Source organism: Coloeus monedula (genome assembly GCF_965178545.1).
Source record: "Coloeus monedula genome assembly, chromosome: 12".
Taxonomy (NCBI): Eukaryota; Metazoa; Chordata; class Aves; order Passeriformes; family Corvidae; genus Coloeus; species Coloeus monedula.
In genome coordinates this window covers 12,399,212-12,423,864 of record NC_138792.1, presented here as the reverse complement: position 1 = coordinate 12,423,864, position 24,653 = coordinate 12,399,212, and the positions used below count along the sequence as shown (strand labels likewise).

Sequence of the window (24,653 nt, the reverse complement as noted above, 5' to 3'; positions counted from 1 at the left end):
ACCTCTGTGTTGACCATTTGACACCAGTATCTGTCTCAAATACATTAAGCCTTTACTCATTTTACAAAAATAAGAGAATAGACCAAGAACTCCAATTTGTGTCAGGGCTTTTGGAAACTCTCTGCTTGTTAGAAGTCAGAAAAAGAGCTGTAACTGAGCTAAGGGAGCCAAAGAGCAAGGGGGACAGGACGTCAGTGCAGAGAATGTGGAGGGAAGCCGAAATGTATGCCCAGCCTGCCACTGTCACACGTCTTGTTGAAGGATTAAGTGTTTTGGCTCAGGAACAGGCACATATTGCTGAGCAAATATTAAAAGCAATGCAGGCTTGGGGAAAGCCTCTTTCCTCTGGGAGTGACTGTTGATCACTTATAGTTAGATGGGGGGTCAAAACCGACCAGAAGATCAGGTGAAAATTTATGGAAGGAAAATATGAGGAAAAACAAATAAGGAACCATATGATTTAATTCCTGCTGCTGGCTTAAAGCATTCATTACAGAAGTTAATGAGAAAAATTGTTTAAAAAGTTGTCATCATTTTGTCTAGTAGACTATCTTAATTCTCTAGCACCTGATTCTATCACAGAATCCTTCAGTTGGAAAAGACCCAGGTGGGGGGGTTAGGGAACCAGCGACAGGACAAGGGGACGAAGTCATAAGTTGCGCCAGGGGAGGTTTAGGTTGGACGTTAGGAAGAATTTCTTCACAGAAACGGTGATTAGACATTGGAAGGGGGTGCCCAGGGAGGTGGTGGAGTCACCGTCCCTGGAGGTGTTTAAGAAAAGGCTGAACGTGGCACTCAGTGCCATGGTCTAGTTGACATGGCGGTGTTGGGCCATAGGTTGGACTCGATGGCCTCAGAGGGCTTTTCCAACATATTCGATTCCGTGATTTTGCGATCCTATGGTTTCGTGAACGGCCGAGAAGCGGCGACTCCCCTTACCCACCTCACCGCGGTCGCCAGGGGGCGCTGCAGCGCGCGGGGGGAGCCCCTCCGGCCCGCCCCTCTCGTAGTTCCGCGCGGGCGGGGGCGGGGCCGTACCGCTCTCGCGATACCCGCGCGGCGCCGCCCGGCCCGCGGTGCCCGGAGGTGGTGGCCCGGCTCCACCATGGCGTCCGACAGCGACACCGAGGAGTTCTACGATGCGCCCGAGGACGTGCATCCCGCAGGCTCCCCCGCGCCGTGAGTTCGCCCAGTCCTGCCCTTCCTCCCTCCCTCCCTTCTTCTCTCAGCGCGGCCCCGCGGTCCCTGGGCATCTCCAGGGTGGGGGTAAGGGGGGTGGGGGGAAGGGGGGTCAGCGCGGCCTCGCGGCCCCCCCGACAGTTCGGGGTCTGCTCGGAGCCCGGAGGATGCGGGGAACCGAGCGGGGCTCGCTCGGCGCTGGTGCGGGCGGCAGTGGCCGTGAGAGGATGAGATCATACCTGCCTTCCTGAGGCGGGAGCGAGTGTAGTACTGGGAGGAGACGCGCGGAGATGGAATCGGGACCGACAGAAGTAATCCCTGAAATACGATAAAAGTAACAGGTTTTCTGAGGAAGGAGAAACGAGCGAGCTTTGTCAGCAACAGGCAGCTGTTGCTGAGTGTAGAATAACTTCTGGTGTGCTCTGTGTTTTGTTTTTAGTGGTATCTTTAATACTTTTACTGTTTTTCGTGGGGATTGGACTAGATTATCTCCAGAGGTCCCTTCCAACCCTAACAAATCTGTGATTCTGTGTCGCTTTGATGCTTCTTGCCTTTAGCCAGTTGGTTCCAGTAGTGAAAATTTACCAGCATTTTATGAAGTAGATCCCAGTGCTGGTGCCTCAGAACTACCCTTGACACCGTGTTGCTGGTGTCAGCCAAATATGCTCCCTCTTGTCATAAATCTCTCTGCTTATGTGCTGGACAGGTTATGACTTGTATCAGTTCTGTTTTTCGTGTAGCCTGGACCAAACTTCTGCATTATTTTACTTGGTAGGATGAGGTTTCACATGGCTTGGTTATAGAGGAATAGATACAGACTGTGGGATCTATGCATTTGGAGCTTTAATAATGGACTAAGGAGCTTGTTTTAAACTGTGACTGAGTGGTCACTGGATGCCTAAAATAAAGGAAAGACTAGGTCTTTTCTTCTCACCTTCACATCCTGTATCAAAGTTTTTCTGAACTTAGCTACTTAGCTGTAGCCTGGTGAAAAGCACATATTAGCATTCAGCTCTGCAAGATGTGATAAGCTAAATTCACAGTGCTTGTACTGAAATGAGGTTTTCTCTAGCTGCTTACCGTCTTCTGGGAATAGTGATCATCAAACTCTTCTCTGAGTTGCTTTAATGCAAAGTAAATTGTAAACAGCTGAAAACTAGAAACAGCAAAAACTGTTCAATAAGTTAAAGCAGCTGCAACCTGTCAGGCTTGGGACAGGAGAGGGTGAAGGTAATGGATTTGTGTGACTAGAGGCCACAGACAAGAAAGGGGAAGCAGACCTTTTGGTAGAGGCAATCTATTAAATCTGCCCAACTGCACTTCCACCTTTTGTGTGATATAGATAATGCCATGTGTCCTGGCTTTGCAGGTTTCCACCACCAGTATCTAAGCAGAACTTGATAATATGAAGTCGCTCACTAGAAATTAAAGTGAAAGATGCTTTTAGTTTCTCTAGTGCTCTTCCATAATCTGTAATGATGCATCATTGACTCTCATCAATAGAATTCTGTGAGCCTGAGTCAGGTAAGGAGGTGACATCCATGAGCTTAGTTTGCAGTGCAACTACTGGTCTGTAATTCAGTCTATTATTGAATCTAACAATATGGACAGTATTTTCTCAAAATAAGCTTTGAGATTTTGTAAGAGCAAATTTCATGTGTGCATTGGACACTTCTAGGAAGCAGGCTGGTATTTTTTTACATGTGTAATGACGTTGAGTTGGGGCGACAAAAAGAAAAAAATCAAAACCTTCTTGTTGCAGGCAAGGCAAATGAAAACAAGTGCGTGTTACCCTCTTTAGTTTCAGATATTTTCTCCTGCATTCAGTGTTCTGATGATCAGCAAAACCAGTTGGGAATCCTTTTTGGCAGCACATGCTATAACCAGTTTTTAGCAAAGCAGTGTAAATATATTTGCCCTAATTAAAAATGTGGGGTTTGTAACTTCCTCCTTCCCTGGCCTTTGTTCTATGTGAGGAAGTCTAATAACTGCTCATAGAGAAACTCTGAAAGTGGTGTCAAGTGTTCGTGTCAACTTGCTGACTTCTTTACTGTTTGTTTTATTAATTGTCTGTCTCCACACCTGTAAGAGTGGAGTTTTCAAGTTGGACGTAGGCTCCCAATTCCCACTGTTAAGTCATTAAATTACTTATGCTTTAGTCTCTCTCAGGGAAAGCACCATATCCTCATCCTCGAGTACATCTGTAACTGATGGTTTTTAAGAAAAAATTAGCAGAAATTATAGAACTTGATGCAAAATGCTTCTTTCAGATTAGAATAGTGTGAGGGAGTAGTGCTCCTGGGGTAACACTTCTGGGGTGATGACTTCTTTAAGGTAAAGTGTGTTTGGAGATGCTTTGAGACTACTGTATCCTCTCTGGCAAGGCCTTTGTGCTTCCCTTCTGCTCTAGATCTTGCCATTTACTTGTAATTCTGCTTTTGACAGGATATGTGGAGACTGTCTATTTGTTGGATAACTAAGCCCAGAGTAAAAAGGGAGAGGTAGTGTGACAGAAGATGCCCCTATGTAACCTCTGTCACTCACTTTAAAAGCACTATAACCATGGAAAAAATTAGGAAAAGATGCTGAAATATAGAGGCCTGAACAGTCCCATGCAGGAGGATATCAGTTTTGAGAGAAGGAAAGTATGAAGTAAGGTACACTTGGTTAGATGCAGGCACATGACAGACCCTCTGTATTTTATTTATAGGGAAAGTGATCCACCCACTCTGAAACCAAGAACTGCCAAACCTAATAGGTTGGACTTCACGTGCCTAACAGTGAGGGGGGGGCAAGTTTGTTCCTAGTATACTTGTATCCTAAAAATTTTTATGAGAAATGAAACAAAAGAGATGGTGTAGGTAATGAGAAATGTCCTCTGGTACTTTTGTTTAAATTCTTGACTTGTGACTTCAGTAGTCCTGTCTTTTAGAAGTTGCCTTGATGCTTTTCCTAAAGAATCTAGTGTTCCTCTGTGTAGGAGACAGGTAAGGTTAAGTTGTGCCCCACTGACGTGTGGGAGATGCTTAGTACAACTTTTGTGTGTGTGAGTATTTTAGCCAACGTGCAGAGCTGATCCTGGCAGCAGATAGATGGAGTGTGAAGTGTTGGTTGTGTTCAGTGCTGCAGATGAGTTTCTGCACTCAGTTTGCTGAAGCTCCCACACAGGAGCTTCCCCAGGGCAACCTAAACAGTGCATTGCAGCAGTGAATCTCTGTAAGTTTGAACATGTGACTGCCATGGAGAGCTGCAGCAGGAGTAATAACAGCTTCCAGGGCAGCCACACGTTAGAGGGAACATCGCATGCAGGACACTGGTGAGCGGCTGGCTATTGAACCTGTTGTTCTGTACAGGGTACAGCTGCTATGTGTGCACTGCAAACCTCTTCCCATCTGCCTGCTAGCACACCTGTTGTATAACAATGTACATCCTCCCAGGAAGGCAGGCAGTGTCGGTTTGGGATTTGCCCATGGCCAGTATTCACACTGTTTTTTGTTTGAAGGGCTGAAAGTTTTGTTTCCTGTCACAAAACTTAACAACATGTTGAAAATGCAAAGCCCATTTCAAACAGGTGCTAGGCTGGAGCTACCTGAATAGTGAGAATGGGAGCTTCCTGTGATTTGGTCACTATCAGGATGAATTTGATAGTGGGATAAACAATTTTTTAAAAAGTTTCTTTGTGAGTTTATTTGACTTTCAGACTAATCAGACATCTGTTTGTGCAGGTGAAATGGGATATTTCTTTGAATTGCATTTAATCTTTGTAGATAACCTTGAAGCCTTCCTTTGTTAAACTGGTGTAAAAGTGGTATCATGTAAGATAATTTAGGAGTTATGTGAAACGTGGTCTAGAAGATGTGTGGCTATCCGTTTATAAATCCCACATTTTAGTAAACGTTCGTACAAAATTAGTTTTTGCCTTATGTTTTCTGTGGCATTTGTCAGTTTTTATGTGCTGCCTGACCTTTCAAAACCAAATCAATATTTGATCTTTGGGTTGATCTTATGTTAATATTTTCAGACACTTTTGCCACTGTATATACTTTTCTTAAAAATGCAAGGATATCACGTACTGCATCCGTAAAACTAATGGCCTTCAAGTAAAACTGGTCTGGAGAAGGCTGGTAAGTTCAGGTGGTTGGGAAGACAAGACCATTCCAGAGTCATGTTGAACTACAAAAGATTTCGGTTACCGAGCTGGCTGACTTTGTGTAAATGTAGTAGCACATAAGCATTAACTGCTCATGACTAAGGGAGTGGTGGTGCTGACAGACACACAGCTCAAGTAATCTCAGGCAAGCCACTGAACTTACCTGGCTGTATTACAAACTGATCTGAAAGTCGGGTTTTTGCTGAACAGTTGTGGAAGCTTTGCAGTACTTTAAAAGCATGTAAATTCCATGGTAAAGCTTCTCTTTAATTGTGTGTGTGTGTTCTACACTTGCTGGTTCTGTAACCCTTATCACTCAAGCAGCTTTTTCCCAAGGTAGCTGGGTAGCCTGAGGGTGGAAAGTAACATCTGGTTTTGAGTGTAGATTTTCTGAAAAACTAATTAGCTAAAGAAGTCTGAAACAGTAGCAGTGTATTTTGAACCTCCTATTTTGGGTAACCAGCGTAGGAATGAGTTGCCTGTACCAGAAGTGAGGGGCTAATTAGTGGGAAGTGTCACAGTAGAAAACTGAAATATCTATTTGCAGTTGCAGGATTTGTCTTAAGTTGTTAAATCTAAGCAGTGTCTTATAAAATAGGACCTTGGCTGAAGCCTAGGCATTAATGTTGTAATTATAAATATATTTCATTGTTAAAGTAATCTCGTGGATTTAATAAACTGTGACATATTTCTGCCACTCCTAAGGAAATCTAAGAGTTGATAGTTGAACTGAAAATGGTTCAGTAACCAGAAATCCCACTCAGGCTGCAGCCTTTCCCAGCAATGTGTTTTGCAAGACAAAAAGTGTATTTGTTTTTGTGGTCAAAAGATTAATTTTTCTCTTTTTTTGCACATTGAGGTTAGAGCCTTTTAGGAGGATTATACCTCAAATCAGTGTCACAGGTATGGTGCACCGGAAGTGTTAATGTTTGGACAGAAGCATCTCAGTGTAACATGTTAAATTAGTTGCAATGATAGAGTGTTTATGTACCAATCCACTGTACTTTCTTGTTTACTTAGGTCTGCTGTATAAATGGGATCTTCACTTTTTGTGATTAAATGCTTCCAGATGGTAAAAAGAAGAGCTGAAATTCTTAAAACTTAAATGGAAATAGTTGTGGGTTTTTTCCAGGAACTATTGTTCCTTAAAATGATTTTGGAGGCAGGAGGGGCAAATGAGCCTGAGATCTCGATATTTGTCTGTATTGCTTGGTGCCATGTGATACTTGGGGTTGCAGAGTGTTGCTGATCTTGGTAGTCAGCTGGGATATGTGTGCAATCTAGGTAGTTCATTTGGTAGTGAGCTTTTAGGGAATTAATTTGTAATTTTGTCAGCCCAGGGTGGAAGAAGCCTGAAAAAATCATCTGGTCCAACCTTTCCTTTATGTATCAGTAAGATTCTATAGTCAGAGTAAGCAATGTGACTCACTATTTAAATATCTTCTAGAACTGTGAAAGTCTTGTAGAAGATGTAAATTCAGGATATAATAAGAGCTGACCATCCACTAATTGAATTGACTTGACAAGAAGTAATTATTTGATACCATTCCCCTAAGATAGCTTGTTCTTTCATGTAATTAGTGTAATGGAGGTGGTGTGTGAGTGGTTGCTAATGCAAAGTCACTGTTTTACAGTGTGTATTTTGGAAAGTAGTGCATGCTGGTTCCTTCCTGTTACAATGTATTTTGTCTCTATTTATACCAAATGTCCTGATTAGAAACAAGATCTTAGGTTTGCTACAGAGTCTGAAGGGTAAGAGTGGCTGTGATAGTGTCAACTCTATGGATCAGGATTCGGGCACTTGATTTGCAGAGTATTTGTGCTTCTGCTTTCTGAGAATTTTTGTTTCTTTAATGTCCACCCAATGCTTGGCATACACATGCTAATTTTAAATTCTCTGTAATGCAAAATATTTTTAGTTTTGTACTTGGAGTAACATCTTTTTATTAGAAAAGGTTGATAGGTGATTTCTAGAAGATTCTGCTGACAAACTCAGAGTTTGTAGAAGCTATGGATCTGTGTGTGGTACAGAGTAGGGAGTTTTTACAGAAATGATATGTAAAACATTCACTTTGTTGCTCATCTAAATTATCAAGTATACAGTTCCTACAAAGGAAGGCTGTGTTACAGACTGTTTAAAACAAAGCTTACTGCCTTTGAACTCTACCTAAGTCTATCTTCTCTTTCTAACAGGTCACCAACAAAAGTTGGAACCCATGTAGGAAAGGTGAGTTTCTTCTTAAAATCAGTCAAGTGCTTGTTGATGAACACAGGGTTGAGTATTTCCACCTAATGTAGATGTTCTACAGTAGCCCTGACATCTGCACACAAAGGAAATGATAGACTTTCTTTGTTGTAGGTAGCAATTGTGCTTGTCTTGAAATTCCAGCTTTCCTTTTATTTAGGGTATCTTACAGTGTCTTTAAGCTCATTTTATTCTGAAATGTGTATGTGCAATTTAATTAAGCTGTATGTGATTACTAAACTGCCCTCTTTCAACTGATTTGTGAGTAGTAAGCAAGCCTCTGCAGCACCTGAGTTTTGGTCCTGATTTATATGAAACAGTTGATTGTGCTCTCTTCTGTCTCCAAAATAAGAAAAACCTTAATGTTTGTACTTCAGAAGCCTCTCCTCTAGGTTATGTGGAGATAAAACACTATATTTAGCTTAATGAGGCAGCGTTGCCACTTCCCACGCAGGTAATTGGTATTCTGTGAATAGTGACAGCGTGGCTGAATCCAGCACACGGTGAATAGGTGAGGAGCTGAAACCTTGTGCAAATAACACTCATTTCCTGGTCTCAGAAGGGCCAAAGGTGGTGCTATAGAACACTCTTGTGTAACGAAGGCTTGTAGTTTTGTCTGCAAAGTGTTGGGAAATCCTGGTGAAGCTAATGTTTCTGAGCTGTCAGCAGCAATCTGCTCTGAATCAATAGTATTTTAACAGTCATACCGTATCTGGTTATACCTCTTAGGGAACAGAGCCTTACCCCCCATTTTGTGTTCTGTTTAATATCCCCTTAATAATTAAGTATTACATGTGTAAGCCTTCCAAGAAATGTTGTTTTATCATTCTCACTAAACTTCAAAACTAATGTCTTCATGAATTACTAGCTATGACGCTATGTTGCTATTAGATTTTTAAATTTTTTAACGTATCTTCCTAAATCACTTGTTCAAAGCTAAGTTTCTGAAGGTGGAAAAAGTAGTAGCTTCTCTGCTTGGTATCATATCAGTTCAGTGAATGTGTGACTAATGGTATAGTTTGTCTTGGAATGGGTAAGAAATATTTCCTAAGTTCAAAGTTTAATAGGTGTGTGAGTTTAATGTCAACAGAATTGGAGGTTAATATAATGGGCTTCTGTAGGCACTGATTATGCTTAAGTATTTAAGTCATCATACGTTTGAAGATAGATTTTAATGATCAGGCATAGTAGAGCTTGCATTTAGATTAGAAACACTGTGGCAGGAGGGGGAGGGAGTGGAGAGGGAGGCAGAATTTTTCTATAATTGCAGCTGTCTGCACAATATGCCATTTCTTTAGGCCAGAAGTCTTCAAGATGGATGTCAGCAAGAGTTTGAGGCAGGGTGGGGTTTCAAACATAGCATGTTAGGATGCTCTAGAGATTGATTGTCTGAGAGTCTAGACAAAGTCTAAGGAGAAATTTCTTAAATATCTGTGCTAGACAGTCACTCTAAATAAGAAAACAGGGAAAAATGATTGAAAATACCCTGTTCTAGTTGGCTTCACTTTGGGGGCTACTGGATCTCTGCAGAACTCTTCCAATGTCAGAGTTCCATCAGATTCCAGTTTAGATATTGCTGATATGTATGCTTATAGACAATGTGATGTTGTGACCTTTCATTGGACTAGATGGTCTTTAAAGGGGTTATTTTTCTAACCCAAACTCTTTAGGATTCTAGTAGTTCATGTGGAAGAGAAGGTGTATGATGAAGTTCTTATTCGTCTGTATCACCTGAGGTTAAAGCAGTATCCTATGGTGTAAAATACTTGTGGTTCTGAACCGAAAAATTTTCAGGAATTGATTAAAATGTTTTCTCACAAATAGAATATTTTCAGTTCATCTTATTTGGATTTTGGAAGGGTCTGCATGAAGATGGCTGATGGCTAAAATTGGCAATGTGCACTGAAAATAATTGTAGAATGTAAGATTCCATGTTAGAACCTCAGAAGCATATTTGTAACCACTTAATAGAGCTGCCTGCCTTAATTTGGAAATTTCTAAATAGTTTCTGCTATAGGTGGCTATTATACAGTTCTTGCATCTTTTCCTAAAGCCAATAAAGAAAATAGAAAATATTTTAATATCAAATTTCCTTGCTGCAGATTATTACATGTGTTTGTTTCTCTAAACTTCATGCTGCCTTCAGTTTGATTTTAGTTCCGGTTGCAGCCTCTTATATATAACTGCCTGTTTTGTTGCATAGTGTGCAGCCTTTCTGTGCATGACTGTGAAATACTCCTCATGTGTACTGAGCATTACTGTTTAGGCATCTGACAGTGAAAATGTGGCAGATTTCTTGTCCTTTATGCTATTTAATTTATTTGAGCTATATTTTTGTTAGATCATCTTACCAAAGAAGTTAGTACCATCATCTTATGACTTTTTTTTCTGTAGGATATGGACAATAAACTACACAAAACTGGAAATGAAACATTTGTACAAGAAATGAAACAAGATGATTCAAAAGAGGTTAGTTAAGTATTGCTTTGAGCTTCTAGCATCACACTGAAAATAGAAAATAATTTAGAGATCAGTATTCATCCTGAAACTACTGTAGGTTAGAATTAGTTGTTAATGTTCGTAAGAATGTTCATCTAAAACGTAAAAATCAAACTTAAGTGTTCTAAAAACATATTTAGGATTGACCAGTGTTGAATTATATGTGTAATTTACAGGATCATATTTAGCAGTACATGAGAACTCTGAAGAGTGAACAGCTTTTGTTTCCTAACTTTCTCTCCAAGTATGTTAAAGAAGACTGGAAATTAGTCACTTTGTTTTTATCTTTTGAATATGCCCATTTCTGCACGAAGGTTCTGGTCTCCTTTTTAAACCAAATGCATTTCGTATATAAACCAACTCTTCAGTGGAAGAGTTCTTGTGGGTATTGTGCAGGCTGACTGGTTTGTGTACCCAGGAAGTGCCTGCTGGTGACTGGTGGAATGGTTTTGGTTTGTTTCTCTAGATCATTGACAGTATTATAGAAGAAAGCCAGAAGGCCCAACAACTAGAGGATGATGCTTTAGCATCTAGAGGAAATGAATTGACTGTTCCAACTTCAGATGCAAATGCTTGGATTTCTGGAGCAGGTATCATTAGTGATATCCCAGAAGTACTAGCTGCTAAAATACCATTACCAGAAGACACTAGAGAACCAGAGGATCAGAGTGTGTGTAAGGACACTGAATTGGAGTCTGGGAAGCTTTTGTTTAGTTCTGAGCAACAGGAATATCATAAACTAACAAAGGTAACAAATGCAACTGACCATAAAATGGATGAAACTGAAGCACAAGGAGAAACATCAAAAAATGAGGACATAACAGACAAGAAAGAGGCAAATACTTTAGAAAAAATGGCTTCAGATTTATCTACCAAAGACCTGTCTACAACAGAAGAAATACCCCCAGCAAAGCCACCAAGGCAGCTGACTGTAGAGCCTGACATAGTTGCAAGCACAAAGAAGCCTGTACCAGCCCGGCCCCCGCCTCCCACAAATGTTCCTCCCCCAAGACCACCCCCCCCTGCACGGCCAGCTCCACCTCCCCGGAAGAAAAAGAGTGAGCTGGATTTTGAAGTGCAAAAACCTGTTTTAGAAGGCAAGTATTCTATTTCAGATAGATTTATTTATCTACAGGGTTACTATTTTTGTGTTTTGAGTGAGGGATCATTCAGTCTTGTGGTTTTAGTTTAGTTGATGGGTAAAAAATCCTTCAACAATCTTAGCTTATTACAATGAAGTAATACTCTTCTGCTTCAGAAGCGTTCCTCATTCATAGACTTTCTTGTAAGTAACACTTCTTACTAAAAATAGCTGTAGCTATAGCAAGGAGAAGTTGACTCATCAATACATAAGCTAAAAAACAGTTACTTCAAATAGAATGTGTGCGGTCTGTATTTGCATAGAAATGCAAGTCAAGGTGTGGACTGAGTTCTTACGAAAATGAGTAGTCCTGGGCTACTAGGGAAAATGAGTATTAAAAAAAAGTTCATGAACCTGAAGAGGCCTAGGTGTGAAATCATCCCTGAACCTCCAATCGTATATGAAATACATGGTTGTGAGTTAGATTTGGTGGCAGTTGATCTTTAAAAAATACCCAGCTGGTCAGAAAGGATGTTCAGGACTCTAACTCTGACATTAGGATTTGATGCCTATGGCAGGTGTTATGCCCTTCTTTCTAATAAATCTCTTTTCAGTTTCTCGAGACAGCTTCATAGCTGGTGGTCTTTTAACTTCAAGTTCAGTGACAGAGGGTGTGCCCAAAGATTCTCAGCCTTCTTTGGATTTGGCCAGTGCAACTAGTGGAGATAAAATCGTCACTGCACAGGTATTGGGACATGGTTATAAGTTTGATAACTGTAACATTTTCTATTGCTTCAGTGTTGCAGTAGAGATAATGTAATCTATGTCTGCACAATTTCAGGAAAATGGGAAAGCAGCTGACGGCCAAACAACAAATGAAGTACTTGGACCACAAAGACCCAGGTCTAACTCTGGCAGAGAGCTCACAGATGAGGTATCAATGGCTGTGGTCTGTACATAGTACAATTTTGTGCTTGCTTTCCCTGTCTGTTAAATGAATTGTTGTAGTCACAGGTCACTCCTTGTTCTGAACCACTCCATGCTGTCTCCAGGAGTGCAAATAGGAGTGAGTGATGGCACAGCTGGCTTTGTCCACCTAAGCACTTAGTGGCCCCTGAGTCATGTGTGGCATTAGCCTTTGGAAGTGTGAGCTGTAATAGACCTGAAATGCCATCAAGTTCATGTTGATAACTATGCAAACACCTCAAAGGATTTGCATGGGAGGGAACATCAGCAGACTTGCCAATTTGTCATATGTCTAAAAGGGGAAGGAGTCAGCAATACGAAAATTATCTTCCTCAAACTAAAAAATAGTTTCTTCAGTTAATAATTCCACTAATCCTGGTGATATTTGGCTTTTGTAAGTTTTCATTTGTGTCTGTCACTGTATAGCTTTTTTTAACTGTTGCTGAACCTATGTAGGTGTTCATGAGGTGCACCAAATAAACCTTTGCCTTTGTGTGGTGCTAGTTAGTTCTAAATTCCTTTTCTCTCTGTATTTTAAGTTTGCCTTTGGCTAAACCTAAGATACAGCAGTTGGAGTAGGGAAGGGGAAGACTGCAATGTCTTTTAATTACATAATATGTTTGATATTAGCATGAAAGGTGTCAGGCAGTGGTTGATGCCTCTAGAGCTGCATTTTTGATTTATGAAATTGAAGCTTGTGATATGTAGGTGCTCATCTTTGTCTAGTGGTTCATAATGTTTGCACTAACATGCTAATTTAAACTTGGTCTTTGTAAAATAAATATATAGTCAGCATCAGAACTTCACATTAAGATAAATAATTTATAAGCTTTTATGATTTCTGTTTTGCTCTAGGCTTTGAAGTCTAATCAAGTTCTCTTCATTTCATATCTTATTTTTTTCCATAGGAAATTCTAGCAAGTGTAATGATAAAAAACCTTGATACAGGTGAAGAAATACCTCTGAGTTTGGCAGAAGAAAAGTTGCCAACAGGCATTAATCCCCTGACTTTGCATATCATGAGGAGAACTAAAGAATATGTCAGGTATGAATCATGAGAGCCTTCAGCTCATAAGATGCTGTTGCTCTCATTGTTTTTGCATAAACGGAGGCTGCTCTTATGCAGGAAAAAAGAGCCCAAATCCATCTGTTTGACTAATCTGAGCTAATTCGCAGTTCTCAATGAACCAGGCTTCTTACTGATTTTTCTCAAGTTAACTAAAAGTTGCTGATATTGCTGAACTTGACAAGCAAATACATCTGAAAATCCACTGATATACAGTTAGCCTTTGATGTACTAAATGTCATTTCTATGCTGAATTAAACACAGTTTACGTTCAAGTACTGGATATTGTTCATGCCACCACCTTCTGTAGCTTTTTCAGCATTTCATAGGAGAGTGTTCCTCTTAAGATCTGTTGTCATTAGTACAGTGGACTACTTTGAGCTTTACCTGTTCTTAATAGAGCTTTAGATCCTTCTAATGTGTAAAACTGAGTCTTTTTGCAATCTTTGATAGAAAAAGACACGTGCTTCATGATCAGAAAATCGTGTCAGTCTAGATGTTCTTTTCAAAGGCCTATATGAGTTTATAGAACAGACAATTTCTAGGGTTTTTGCATTGGTGTATTATTGAAAAGCTCACTTCTCTGTGAACAAACTATTTCAGAATTAACCACTATTAATTTATTTGATATGTGGAAAGCAAGATATGAGAACAAAGTGGCATGTTACCAGTTCCTAGTAATTTAATGGATTTTGTCTGCTCTTAGCTTTCAAAGTGTCAAAATAAGCTTAAGTTGGAAATTTGTGGAAGGGAATAATATATCTTTGGCACCTGCAGAGTGTATGCAGCTTTAGTATCAAGATGCCTAAGAATTGAAAGACCTGTTTATTACATGATTAACGTGATGTCCATGTTTTTTCAATGTGTTACATAGAGGTATAAAAATGGATCCTAAAATGCAGAGCCTAGTTTACTAATGTTTCATTCAATTTAGATTCATTATGATTTCCTATTAAACAATCACTTCTTTATTTCCTAGTAATGATGCAGCACAATCTGATGATGAAGACAAAATGCAGACACAGCAAACTGACACTGATGGAGGGAGGTTAAAACAGAAAACGTAAGTGCTACTTTACATTTTTTTTCCTTTCCCTAGAAAGAAAAAACAGATTTTACTTTTCTAAGCTGAAGCTTCCCTTCTGACTACTGAACAAGTTACCTCTTAAGTAATCACTTTATAAGTGATAACCTGATTTTACATAAGCCTGTAGCTCTGTGGTTGAACTGAAGATTGTATGAGTGCTGTCAAATTTACTGCTTATTTTAAGAAGCAGTAGTGAAAAAATATAAGATTGCATTTCAAATCAAAATTATTGTTTCATAATAGCAAAAAATGAGAATTTTCCATTATTATGTGTTGAAAAAGTACCCTTGCTTTTAAGGACTCAACTCAAAAAGTTCCTTGGCAAATCTGTAAAGAAAGCAAAGCACCTTGCTGAGGAATATGGTGAACGTGCTGTAAATAAGGTTAAGAGTGTTCGAGATGAAGGTAAGTAACACTCAATCTTTTTTTTTTTTTTTTTTTTAATAGGATAATTTGTTCATCCTTGTGCTTTTTGGAATCAAAGCTGGCAGAGGAACATACACTGCTGCATTCTACCACTGTTCTACTGTTGATGATACAATTTTTTTTTTTTTTTACTTGTAGCTTAGTAGGCATTTTGAGACAGCCAGATTACAAGGATAAATTCTTATAAAGTAGTAGTTGAGAAACCTTTTCAGCTAAACCAGCTGAATACTTTGATTTTTTCTTGTGCTGTTAGAAAGAGGTTTTGATATTGAAATGTAAACATTTTTGGAAAGTTATTCCAGCAAAGGTAGAATTGGGGGTTATCTTCATTACTTTAGTAAATCAGATTGTTTTCTGGCAACCAGTGCCACAAATTAGAATTCTCATATATCTTGAGCTCCTGTTAGATTTCCCAACTACAACTGAATTCTCCCCTTCTTGTTTCATCAGTGTATCTTTCAGACAGACTTCTAGTGCTGCAGCAAGCTGGTGTAACCATGGCCTGAGATAAGTGCCATGGAGCTGCTGCACTTCAATGTCTTGTGTTGCCACTGGCTGTTGGCCACAGCTCTTTTGCAATTCTTGTGCTTCATGGGCAAATCACCAAGCCATTGCGGTGTACTCAGAGAGAAGAAACCAATAGACTCAGTTTCAGCACACATTAAACTGACACAAATCACTTAGTGTAGGATCTGCTGAATGCAAGACAGGTGCCAAGAAAGGGGCAGAACAAAAATTGATAGCAGTTCTTACTTTCAGTGTTCAGTGTTTGGATTCACTGTAGCCTAAAATTAGTGCAGATGTATTTCTAGACCTTGATGCAATACAATTCTTATTTTGCTTTAAGGTTTTAAAATTGCCTATAGAAATTGTCTAATTCAAGACTAATCTGCTACCAAAAAGCTTACTAACAGATTAAATGGGTGCTGCAATATGTACTGCTGAATTTGTCTTCCTCTTAGTCTTTCACACAGATCAAGATGATCCCTCTTCCAGCGATGATGAAGGGATGCCTTATACAAGACCAGTTAAGTTCAAAGTGGCACATGGCTTCAAGGGACCTTATGATTTTGAACAAATTAAAGTTGTTCAGGATCTCAGTGGAGAGCATATGGTAGGTCTCAAATTCCATCTGTGGTTTTGCTGAATCTGTTCAGCCTGAGATTCAACTTTTCATCTACTTGGTGACCTCCAAAAATGACTGTCAGGTTTATTCTCTGTGAAAAACTTCCTTCTGGAAAATAATAGTCTGACAAAAAATGAAAATTTTTTGACTGGTTTGACGAGGTCTTCAGGGGATAAAAAGCATGTAGATTCCCAGGCATCAGGGATTCTCCAGAGCTCTCCTTTGAAGAGTTATGGCATCAAGCAATATTTGGGTTTTTTTGGTTCCTGCAGTTACAAATTTAGGCTGAAATAGGCTATTTTCCACTACCAGAACCAAGCACAGAGCAGCAAGCTTGACCTGCTCAGCAGTAAATAAATAGTCTATTAGACAGATGAACACAAGTATTGAACAGAAATACTTGATAGGTTCTGGAGGCAAAAGTAGGGAAAGGTTAATGGTGTATGTGGATCAAATTGGTAAGGAGGGGAGAAACCAGGATAGGGTATTTGCAGAGATGCCTGCGGAGATTGAGGCAGAAAAGCTACCTATTCATCAGTGTTTGAAGTCTGCATGCTTCCCTATGGAGTCTGGAATACATTCTAGTATTCCTGGTTTCCCAAACTTTTGCTGACAGCAGGCGTCTGACATTTGAAGCAATCCCCCATCTCTAAGTGTTCAGCTGAGGGTGGTGACCTATAGCAGTCAGTGACCAGAGATTTCAAGCTTGTCATTCATAACTGAACTTTCCATACCTGCTGGTAATCTGTTTGTTTCCATCACACCAATATTTGACAACTTAAACCTAGGAGATTCCTCCAAATTGGTGGCTCTTGGTGGAGTCAAAGACCTAGTAACTCTTTATTCAGTAGCAGGAGGAAATGGGATACTGCTTGTGTGGTTATGTTTTATTGACTAGTAACTCTTTGGACTTTGCAATGGAGAAAGAATTGTTATCTTCAGAGGCTTTGCAAAACCCTCATGCCAATTATGAATATAACAAATATATGTAGTACCCATTTTGATTGCCAGTTGGTGTAACAAATCAGTTTCTACCTTAAAAAAAAGTGTGCAAACCTCAAGTGCAGCTACAAGTACTTGTTGGTTCTACAAAGCAAACAGGAGGTTCTGAGTCCCTCTGACAATTGTGCCAGTCTTATGTGGAATTCTGTGGTAGTGCTGACCTCCTGTAACTCCTCTCCTACAGTCATCTGCCCTGTGGGCTTTTTCTTTCAAACTGTTTTTGCACATATGTTCCACAGTCTTAAAAATTACTTACTAGTGTTTTGATCTTCTGTTTATTTTACTTGTGGTATCTTGTGTATGTCTAAAATCTTGTCAATTGACATTGTAGAAAGTCTTTTTGGTACGCAGAGAAGCACTTTTTGTGACTTAAACAATCATCTCTTTATTTTGACAGGGTGCTGTTTGGACAATGAAATTTTCTCACTGTGGTCGATTACTGGCATCTGCAGGGCAGGACAACGTAGTAAGGATATGGGTTTTAAAGAATGCCTTTGACTATTTCAATAACATGCGCATGAAGTACAACACAGAAGGTATCTCTCTATGCATGGCTGGAGTTCTGAAACAGAAATTCTGGGTATTTGGAAACGTGATGTTGACCATGGTGTTTCTGTGTCTGTTCCAGGCCGTGTCTCCCCTTCTCCCTCACAAGAGAGCCTGAATTCTTCCAAGTCTGATACCGATGCAGGGGTAGGTACGCAAGGTATTGGGAGGGGAAGAGCTGGGGGATCTGCACTGGTTTGTAATGCCAGATCTTCACTGTTGCTTTATCCAAACACACGTTAAGGTGTTCTTGGCTTGTGTCTTTGAGATACAAACTGTCATATCAATTGATGTCTTCAATCAAATATGTTAATCCCATGTGTAAGGGGTGCAAGCAAGGAAGTCCATCACTGAATTTAAAGCATTACAAAATCTGCATAGCTGTGCTGTGGCCTCCTGCCAGAGGAGATTGCTGAGTGAATTGCAAAGGGGAAAAACCCTACTTCACTGAATTTCCTGTCTTAGGGTTTTATCTCTGATCATTACTTGTGGTTAACATCTGCCTTGATGATGTTTCTTCCAAGGAAGGCCAAAGTGAGCAATGGGATTCTCAGAAGCATAATGATACCTGACGTATTTAAAGTTTTCACATTCATGTAGAAAAAAATGGAACATGATTGATGAAAAGTGTTCAGACACTCTTGTAGAGTTTCCAGATACTGTAGTAAACCTTGCCATTAAAATTAATGTATTTAAGGTGGGTTTTTTTCCTATTTTTGGCTTCCAGTAGTGTAAGAAACAAATGACAAAATCAGAGTTTAAGTGAAGATCTTGGCAGTAGCTTTACTTAGTGTGTGTTGTTTTGGCAGAGGGGGAAGCAGGGAGGCCAGCAATTGTTCTTTAACTGATGTAAATAAGTGGGCTTGGTAAGCCACACACACCAGCGATGTTTTGAGTGTTGGGTTTTTTTTTTTTTTTTGTTTGAGGGGTTTTTTTGGTTTTTTTTTTCTGGAAAGGTTTTGTATAGGAATGTCTAGGGCTTTTTCAATTACTATTTTTCACTTGTTAATTCTGAACTGGTCTCTTACTAGGAAGCTGTCATTCATGATAAGCACTAGAAACTTGGAAACCTGAACTCACAGTTTATATTCTGAAGTGGAATGCAGTTTTCAAGGTTGATGTACTTTGTTCCAAAAACTTATCTTCAGGTCTTTGCTTAAATTGCTGTCAAACTGATCCCACTGAAAAAGAGCTGAAAAATGGAAAATTTAGAACTTCTTAATTTTGCAATTTCAGGATGATGTTTCACTGCCCATTGTACTAGACATTTACTTTGATTGTTTATTAGTGCAATATTGTTTATTTTAAAGTAGTAAGAGTTGTTCAAATTGTTATTGTCCTTATACTTTTTTAAAGCAGTAAGTGCCTCATTGTTAATTTTTACAGCTAATATTTGGTAATATTTCTATACATTTTTCTGATAGATTTGCAGTGGAGTTGATGAAGACCCAGACGATAAAAATGCCCCGTTTCGTCAACGACCATTTTGCAAATACAAAGGCCATACAGCAGATCTTCTTGATCTTTCCTGGTCTAAAGTAAGTCATCTTAATACAGGCTACACAGTTCTTCTGTGCATTTTTCACTACCATATATTTAAACAAAGTGAAATGATCCTTGAAGTTAAGAGAAATTTTGTAAAGGCAACATTTATTCTAGCTGAAATAGTTGGAATAAAATGAGCAACCTTCTTGGGCTTGTGTAACTAAAAGTTGTCTTAAAAAAATAAAAACAAGCCAGTAACAATTACAGTTGTGTATTCAATAGTGAAAGTAAATTATTTAGAGTGGGAGGATTTTCCATTGAGGTGTGTGGTTTCTGTTTTATGGTGTTACTGCTTTTCTTGTCTTCAGTATGCTTCACTTTTTGTGCAAAGTGTACACGTTCTGAAGTTGCTGATAGTTGCATCTATCTTAAAATTAAAGAATTACCTTGTTTCACATCAGACTTATTCCAATAATTTTCCACATGGGAATGCAGTTGTACTTTTAGGAATACAGTCTGGTTGAAGCATCTCAGGCATCTCTGAAGTCTTGTCGTGCCATTTCTACTCTGAATACTTTAACTACATTCCAAGTATTCATTTTCACTGAGATTCTTACAGATAATTTTCTGTGACCCAGGGTCAGTGTACAGCTCTTCAGGAAAGTACCGATCAGTAATGGTAATTTCGATAAACCTTTTTATCTGAAAAGATAGAATGTTGAATTTCATGGCAGCATAGAAGTTGGTTAAGGCTCTACCAATCAAATTGCTTCTGTATTTCCAGTTACTTTTGTGTCTGTTAATAACTGCGGAATTCTCTTGTTTCACAGAATTACTTCTTACTTTCTTCTTCTATGGATAAAACTGTCAGATTATGGCACATATCAAGAAGAGAATGTCTTTGCTGTTTCCAGCATATAGACTTTGTCACTGCTATAGCTTTCCATCCAAGGGTAAGTGTAACTGCCCTCTAGAGGGCAGTTCTTACTTCTAGAGAGGTAGAATTCAAAATTATAACATTCCACTCCTTTTTTTTTTTGAGTTTTTAAAAAATATGATTGAATAATAGAGTTTGTGCACTTTAAAAATATGCCTACTGGATAGTATTCCAGAACTTTGTGTTCATCTTCACTGAAGTTCACCGGGACTGTCCATGGGGTTTAACCATGTGTACATGTGAAGTGGAAAGTGAATTGTCTGTTGGCTGTACCATCGCAGCTGGTATAGCAACTTTGTGAAAAGTTAGAATTTCCAATGAGGGATATTGTGATTAAATATTTGTGGAAAAAAATCATAATGAAATTGAACAGATTGTCCAGAGACCACAGAATCCTTGGGAATTTTTAAAACTTGACAGGATATAATCCACTACAGCTTGATCAAACTTTTGGAACTGTCCTTGCTACAAGCAGGGGAGGTGGATCAGAGACCTCCAGAGACTCCTTTCAACTTATTATTATAATTTTTTAAAAATACTGTAATCAAGCTTCCTAATACTAATAAAACTGAAGTGGAAGAACAGTGTTTGTCAGTGTTCCCTAAACATACAGAACTACTAGATGTATGGGAAACTGTGAAAGGAGCTTTCAGCTCCTAGCAAGGTGAGTGTTGAGAGGGTAGAAGCTACCTGTGCTAACAGTGAGCAATTTTCTAACCTGAGGTATAACTGCATGTACGTAATCTTGTCAAAAACCTGTAAGAATTTGAATTCCATTTGCCACAAATTTCTTAAACATTATAATCAGCTCATCTGAGGGCTCTTATTTGGGAAATTCTGTAAAGAAGCTGTTTGGAAATGGGGTGGGAAGGTTTTACGGAAGGCGGAGACCTACTCATAGCACAAGCAGAGATTAAACCTTGTGTGTTTTCTCAGGATGACAGGTACTTCTTAAGTGGTTCATTGGATGGAAAACTCCGACTCTGGAATATTCCTGACAAAAAAGTGGCATTATGGAATGAAGTAGATGGGCAGACAAAATTGATTACAGCTGCCAACTTCTGTCAGAATGGCAAATACGCAGTCATAGGCACCTACGATGGAAGATGCATCTTTTATGACACAGAGGTAAAAACTTTGAGACTGTGGATGCTTTTATGTTAAATAACAAACTGATTTAGAAGTCATGATTATTTAAATATCAAGAAACGAGCCTGTTAGAGCTTGAAGCAAATGAACGTTTTTACACAATTTTTTCAAATTGGGACACGTTTTAATATCTTTTCAGCACTTGAAGTACCACACACAAATACATGTGCGTTCTACCAGAGGTCGAAATAGAGTTGGAAGAAAAATTACTGGCATTGAACCTTTGCCAGGAGAAAATAAGGTACTGTCTTTCAGTGCAGCTTTGGCCCAGTATTGAAATTCTGATATTTAAATCTATTGCTTAGTAAGTTTGTGCCAAATCTTTTAACACTACTAAAATGAGCCCTACTCTTTGCTGATTTAGGCTAGTACAATACTAAGTAGTGGTAAAATAGAATATATAGTCTTTTAATGACATTATGCTCTGATTAATGTGCAGGTGAAAAAATGGTTACAGATGGCTAATTGTTTCCACTCCTAAATTTATTTATTTCTTTTCTAGATACTAGTGACATCAAATGATTCCAGAATCAGGTTGTATGACCTAAGAGATTTGTCTCTATCTATGAAGTACAAGGGATATGTCAACAGCAGCAGCCAAATCAAAGCCAGCTTTAGGTAAGACAGTATTGTAACAATGGAGCTGTTGGATTTGGGAAATGCTGTGGCTGAAGTACAGAGGGTTTTGTTTAAATAATCTACATTGGCTTGAAACTGAGCCTCTGAAATGTCACTTGGGTCAGAATGCAGAGGTAAAAAAAGGCTCTGGTCAAGAGTGATAAGCTGGGAGCTCCTGTGGATGAGTGAATCCTGTTGCATCCTGTGGACAGTATGATGTGTGTCCATTACTATTGCTGGGAGTCCAGGAACTGTGCGAGAACTGAGGTTGGAAATGACCTTGGGAGATCATCTTGCTCAGCTCCTCTGCTCCAGATAAATTTCCCAGATTAAATCATCTCTACTTACTGAACTGTAGCCCAGTTAATATCTGAGTTTAGAGATCCAGAGCTACTGTAATGCATGCTTGAGCAGCTAAGAAAAGTAATGTTTTTCCTCCTTTGAATCTTTAGCCATGACTTTACCTATATTGTAAGTGGTTCAGAAGATAAATATGTCTACATTTGGAGTACATACCATGACCTGAGCAAGTTTACATCTGTAAGAAGAGACCGAAATGACTTCTGGGAAGGCATTAAAGGTAAAAACCAGCTTTTGATCTTTGTTTTATCAAAGCTCTTATGATTTGAAAATTGAAGTATTTTATTTGCTGTGCATTTAGTTTGAACAAATTATTAGCAGAATGCGTGGTAATTGGTGGCCTATCAGGAATCCTTGTTCACAGGAGACTCTCTTTGGGATGGCAAGAGACAGAGTAGCTTAGAGTTTGTCCAGCTTCAGTAAGAGATTCAGAATTAATGTAATGTTTTGCTGGCTGATTGTAGAAATCAAAGTAATTATCAACCCATAATCCTTTATGTAAAAGTGACTTTGAAAACAAATGCAAGCTTTTTCTCTTTCTTAGCAGTCTAAAAACCAAAATGGGTGGGAAAAAAACAACTCTTTTATCTCCTCCACATATACACACTTTTTGGGAAACGTGGGGCCGTGTTTATATCAATTGTGTTTTGGACCTCTTGCCAGTTAGTTTTGGGCACTTGGAGTATCTTCTGAAATCCCTGAGATTATAGAACAATGACAATTGTTCCTTGAATTCTGAGCTTACCTGATACCACTGGCACTGAGATTCTTGGATATTTACTAGAACTTACGCCTGCTTTTCTTGTACAATTAACAAATTCTTGAAACAAGGTAATCAAAATTGGATTGTCTTTCTGAAGCGCACAATGCAGTCGTCACCTCTGCGATCTTTGCTCCAAATCCTGGTTTGATGGTGTCACTGGAAACTTCTGAAAAGCAAGAAGCTGAAAGTAAGGGAGAAGATTGTGAGATATCAGACACCATACCCTCTGGTAGGTGTTTAAGATGAGCTGTGCTTGGTACCATGGCATGAGCAGGAAGATATTGTGAATACTTTCAATATGGGTGGGGGGTTTCTTGAGAAGAAAAGCCCTTGCAGTGGCATGGGTATATATTCCAACTTGGCATTCCACCTTGAACATTTTGGCAGCTGTCGCATTTTTAAAAGCTGAGGATGTGATATGAGGGGTACAGTTGCCATCCTAAGTACTTTAGGATTATTCCGTTTATATTGGAGGTAGAGCTGCACCAACCATTAATGGAAAGGCTTCTTTCCTAGAAATGCAGATGTTTCTTGAAGTATTGGCTAGAAATCAGGAATATGATAAAGGAAGAAGGGTATCACAGTGCTGTCACGTATTTTAATGAGAGCTTGATTTTTATATTTATTTTTTTAACGAACTAACAATTTATTCTCTTTCCTGTTAAGGAGCTCTGAAGACAGATCACACAGAAGTGCTTTTATCAGCTGACTTTACTGGAGCAATTAAAGTGTTCATTAACAAAAAGAAATATGTATCTTAGTTGGTTTGCAACTGACAGCATAAAGCTATGGTACTGTGGGATTAAAATTCCGTAAATAATGCAGGCAAAAGCAAAGTATCTAATATAATAATGTTACAGGCTGATTTATTTTTAAATCTTTATTTTAAGGCTACTCAAGTATTGGATCCTTGGAAAGCAGTGTGCCTATTAACACCTGGGCTTGTAGTATAGAAAGGAATGTGTGAGAATAATCTGGCCAAACATTAGACTCTAAACTTTCTACAAGCAGTTGTTTTGCAGTGTCATTGTGAACCTGCACAGGTTTCTGCACAAAAATGTGTTCACACATGTGTGTGCCTTTTGGCATGAATATGCACGAATTGGATCCTGTATCAAAAGTATTTTAGTGGTGCTTGTGGCCACTAGATGTCAGGAACGGGGATGGGAAGGGAAGGCTGAAAAAATGCTGAATAATGTAGTCTGATCTTTGCACAAAATTCCATTTGAGAAAGATCTTGAATTTGTAGTAGCTAATATTCAGAGTTTTAAGTTATGCAAGTTTTTGATGGGTCAGCAACCATGTGTAAATGTTTTTATAAATTTCTCAACTTCAGGACGTGAAAATTTTTTTGTTGTCTTTTAATTGTTGTGGACTTTAGATTCCTTTCTTATATATAATTTTTTGCACACTGGAGCACAATACTTGTGTAAAGAATTCTCTCATTCCTTGTTCACGGGCACCAGGATATATTCACCTTCCAGATACAATTAAGCTGCATTAGAAAGTTCTTATATTTTACAACTATGTAAAATAAACTGTTTACATTTTTTAAGCATTGTAGCTTAAAGTTTTAAGTTCTTCTTGTTTGTTTAGTGCCACTGAATTTTCAAAGTCTTTGTAAATATTCATACAAAACACCTATGAAGTAACATTCTGGGTATCATAACCCATGAACTGTTATTGATGGTCAGATGTTTCAGAGAACAAATGTATCATTAAACTTGGTCACACACTTGGAAATTGTTGCTTCTTTTCCATTTTGATTCGTTAATTTGCCTTTTGTCTGAGTAGTTTTGACCTTTCTGAGATCATTGATCCTGCAAGCACTTACCTTCTGAGTTCTACTATTCCTTATCTTGTCACACCTTTCTTTCTGAAAGAATGGGGAATGGAGTACTGCAACTGGATATTAAGCAGAATTAAGAGTAATTATATGATAGATTAGCATGAGGAGGACACTTCAAA

At 38.9% G+C, this 24,653-nt stretch overlaps 1 protein-coding gene across 2 annotated transcripts; it reads left to right on the top strand.

Moving 5' to 3' along the window:
- Positions 1 to 1,073: 1,073 nt before the first annotated feature.
- On the top strand, positions 1,074 to 24,408 carry WDR44 (WD repeat domain 44). 2 transcript variants are annotated; one of them, XM_082289469.1, is made up of 20 exons: positions 1,074 to 1,179; positions 7,523 to 7,556; positions 9,969 to 10,043; positions 10,540 to 11,170; positions 11,769 to 11,899; positions 11,996 to 12,088; positions 13,029 to 13,165; positions 14,166 to 14,249; positions 14,572 to 14,678; positions 15,662 to 15,813; positions 17,225 to 17,363; positions 17,456 to 17,520; positions 18,798 to 18,911; positions 19,689 to 19,811; positions 20,732 to 20,923; positions 21,084 to 21,185; positions 21,447 to 21,562; positions 22,015 to 22,142; positions 22,783 to 22,872; positions 23,352 to 24,408. In XM_082289469.1, the coding sequence occupies exons 1-20, from the start codon at positions 1,106 to 1,108 to the stop codon at positions 23,444 to 23,446; spliced, it is 2,682 nt and encodes an 893-aa protein (XP_082145595.1). In that variant the 5' UTR covers positions 1,074 to 1,105; the 3' UTR covers positions 23,447 to 24,408. The 2 variants fall into 2 exon arrangements, with proteins under 2 accessions (XP_082145595.1, XP_082145594.1); XM_082289468.1 differs by having other exon boundaries at positions 22,783 to 22,914.
- The last annotated feature ends 245 nt before the right edge of the window (positions 24,409 to 24,653 follow it).

Excerpts from the sequence above, each read along its gene's own strand:
- WDR44 (XM_082289468.1), top strand. The coding sequence starts at position 1,106 with ATGGCGTCCGACAGCGACACCGAGGAGTTCTACGATGCGCCCGAGGAC. Across the intron at positions 10,044-10,539 it reads AACAAGATGATTCAAAAGAG|ATCATTGACAGTATTATAGA; the intron begins GTTAGTTAAGTA and ends TTGTTTCTCTAG. Across the intron at positions 12,089-13,028 it reads GCAGAGAGCTCACAGATGAG|GAAATTCTAGCAAGTGTAAT; the intron begins GTATCAATGGCT and ends TTTTTTCCATAG.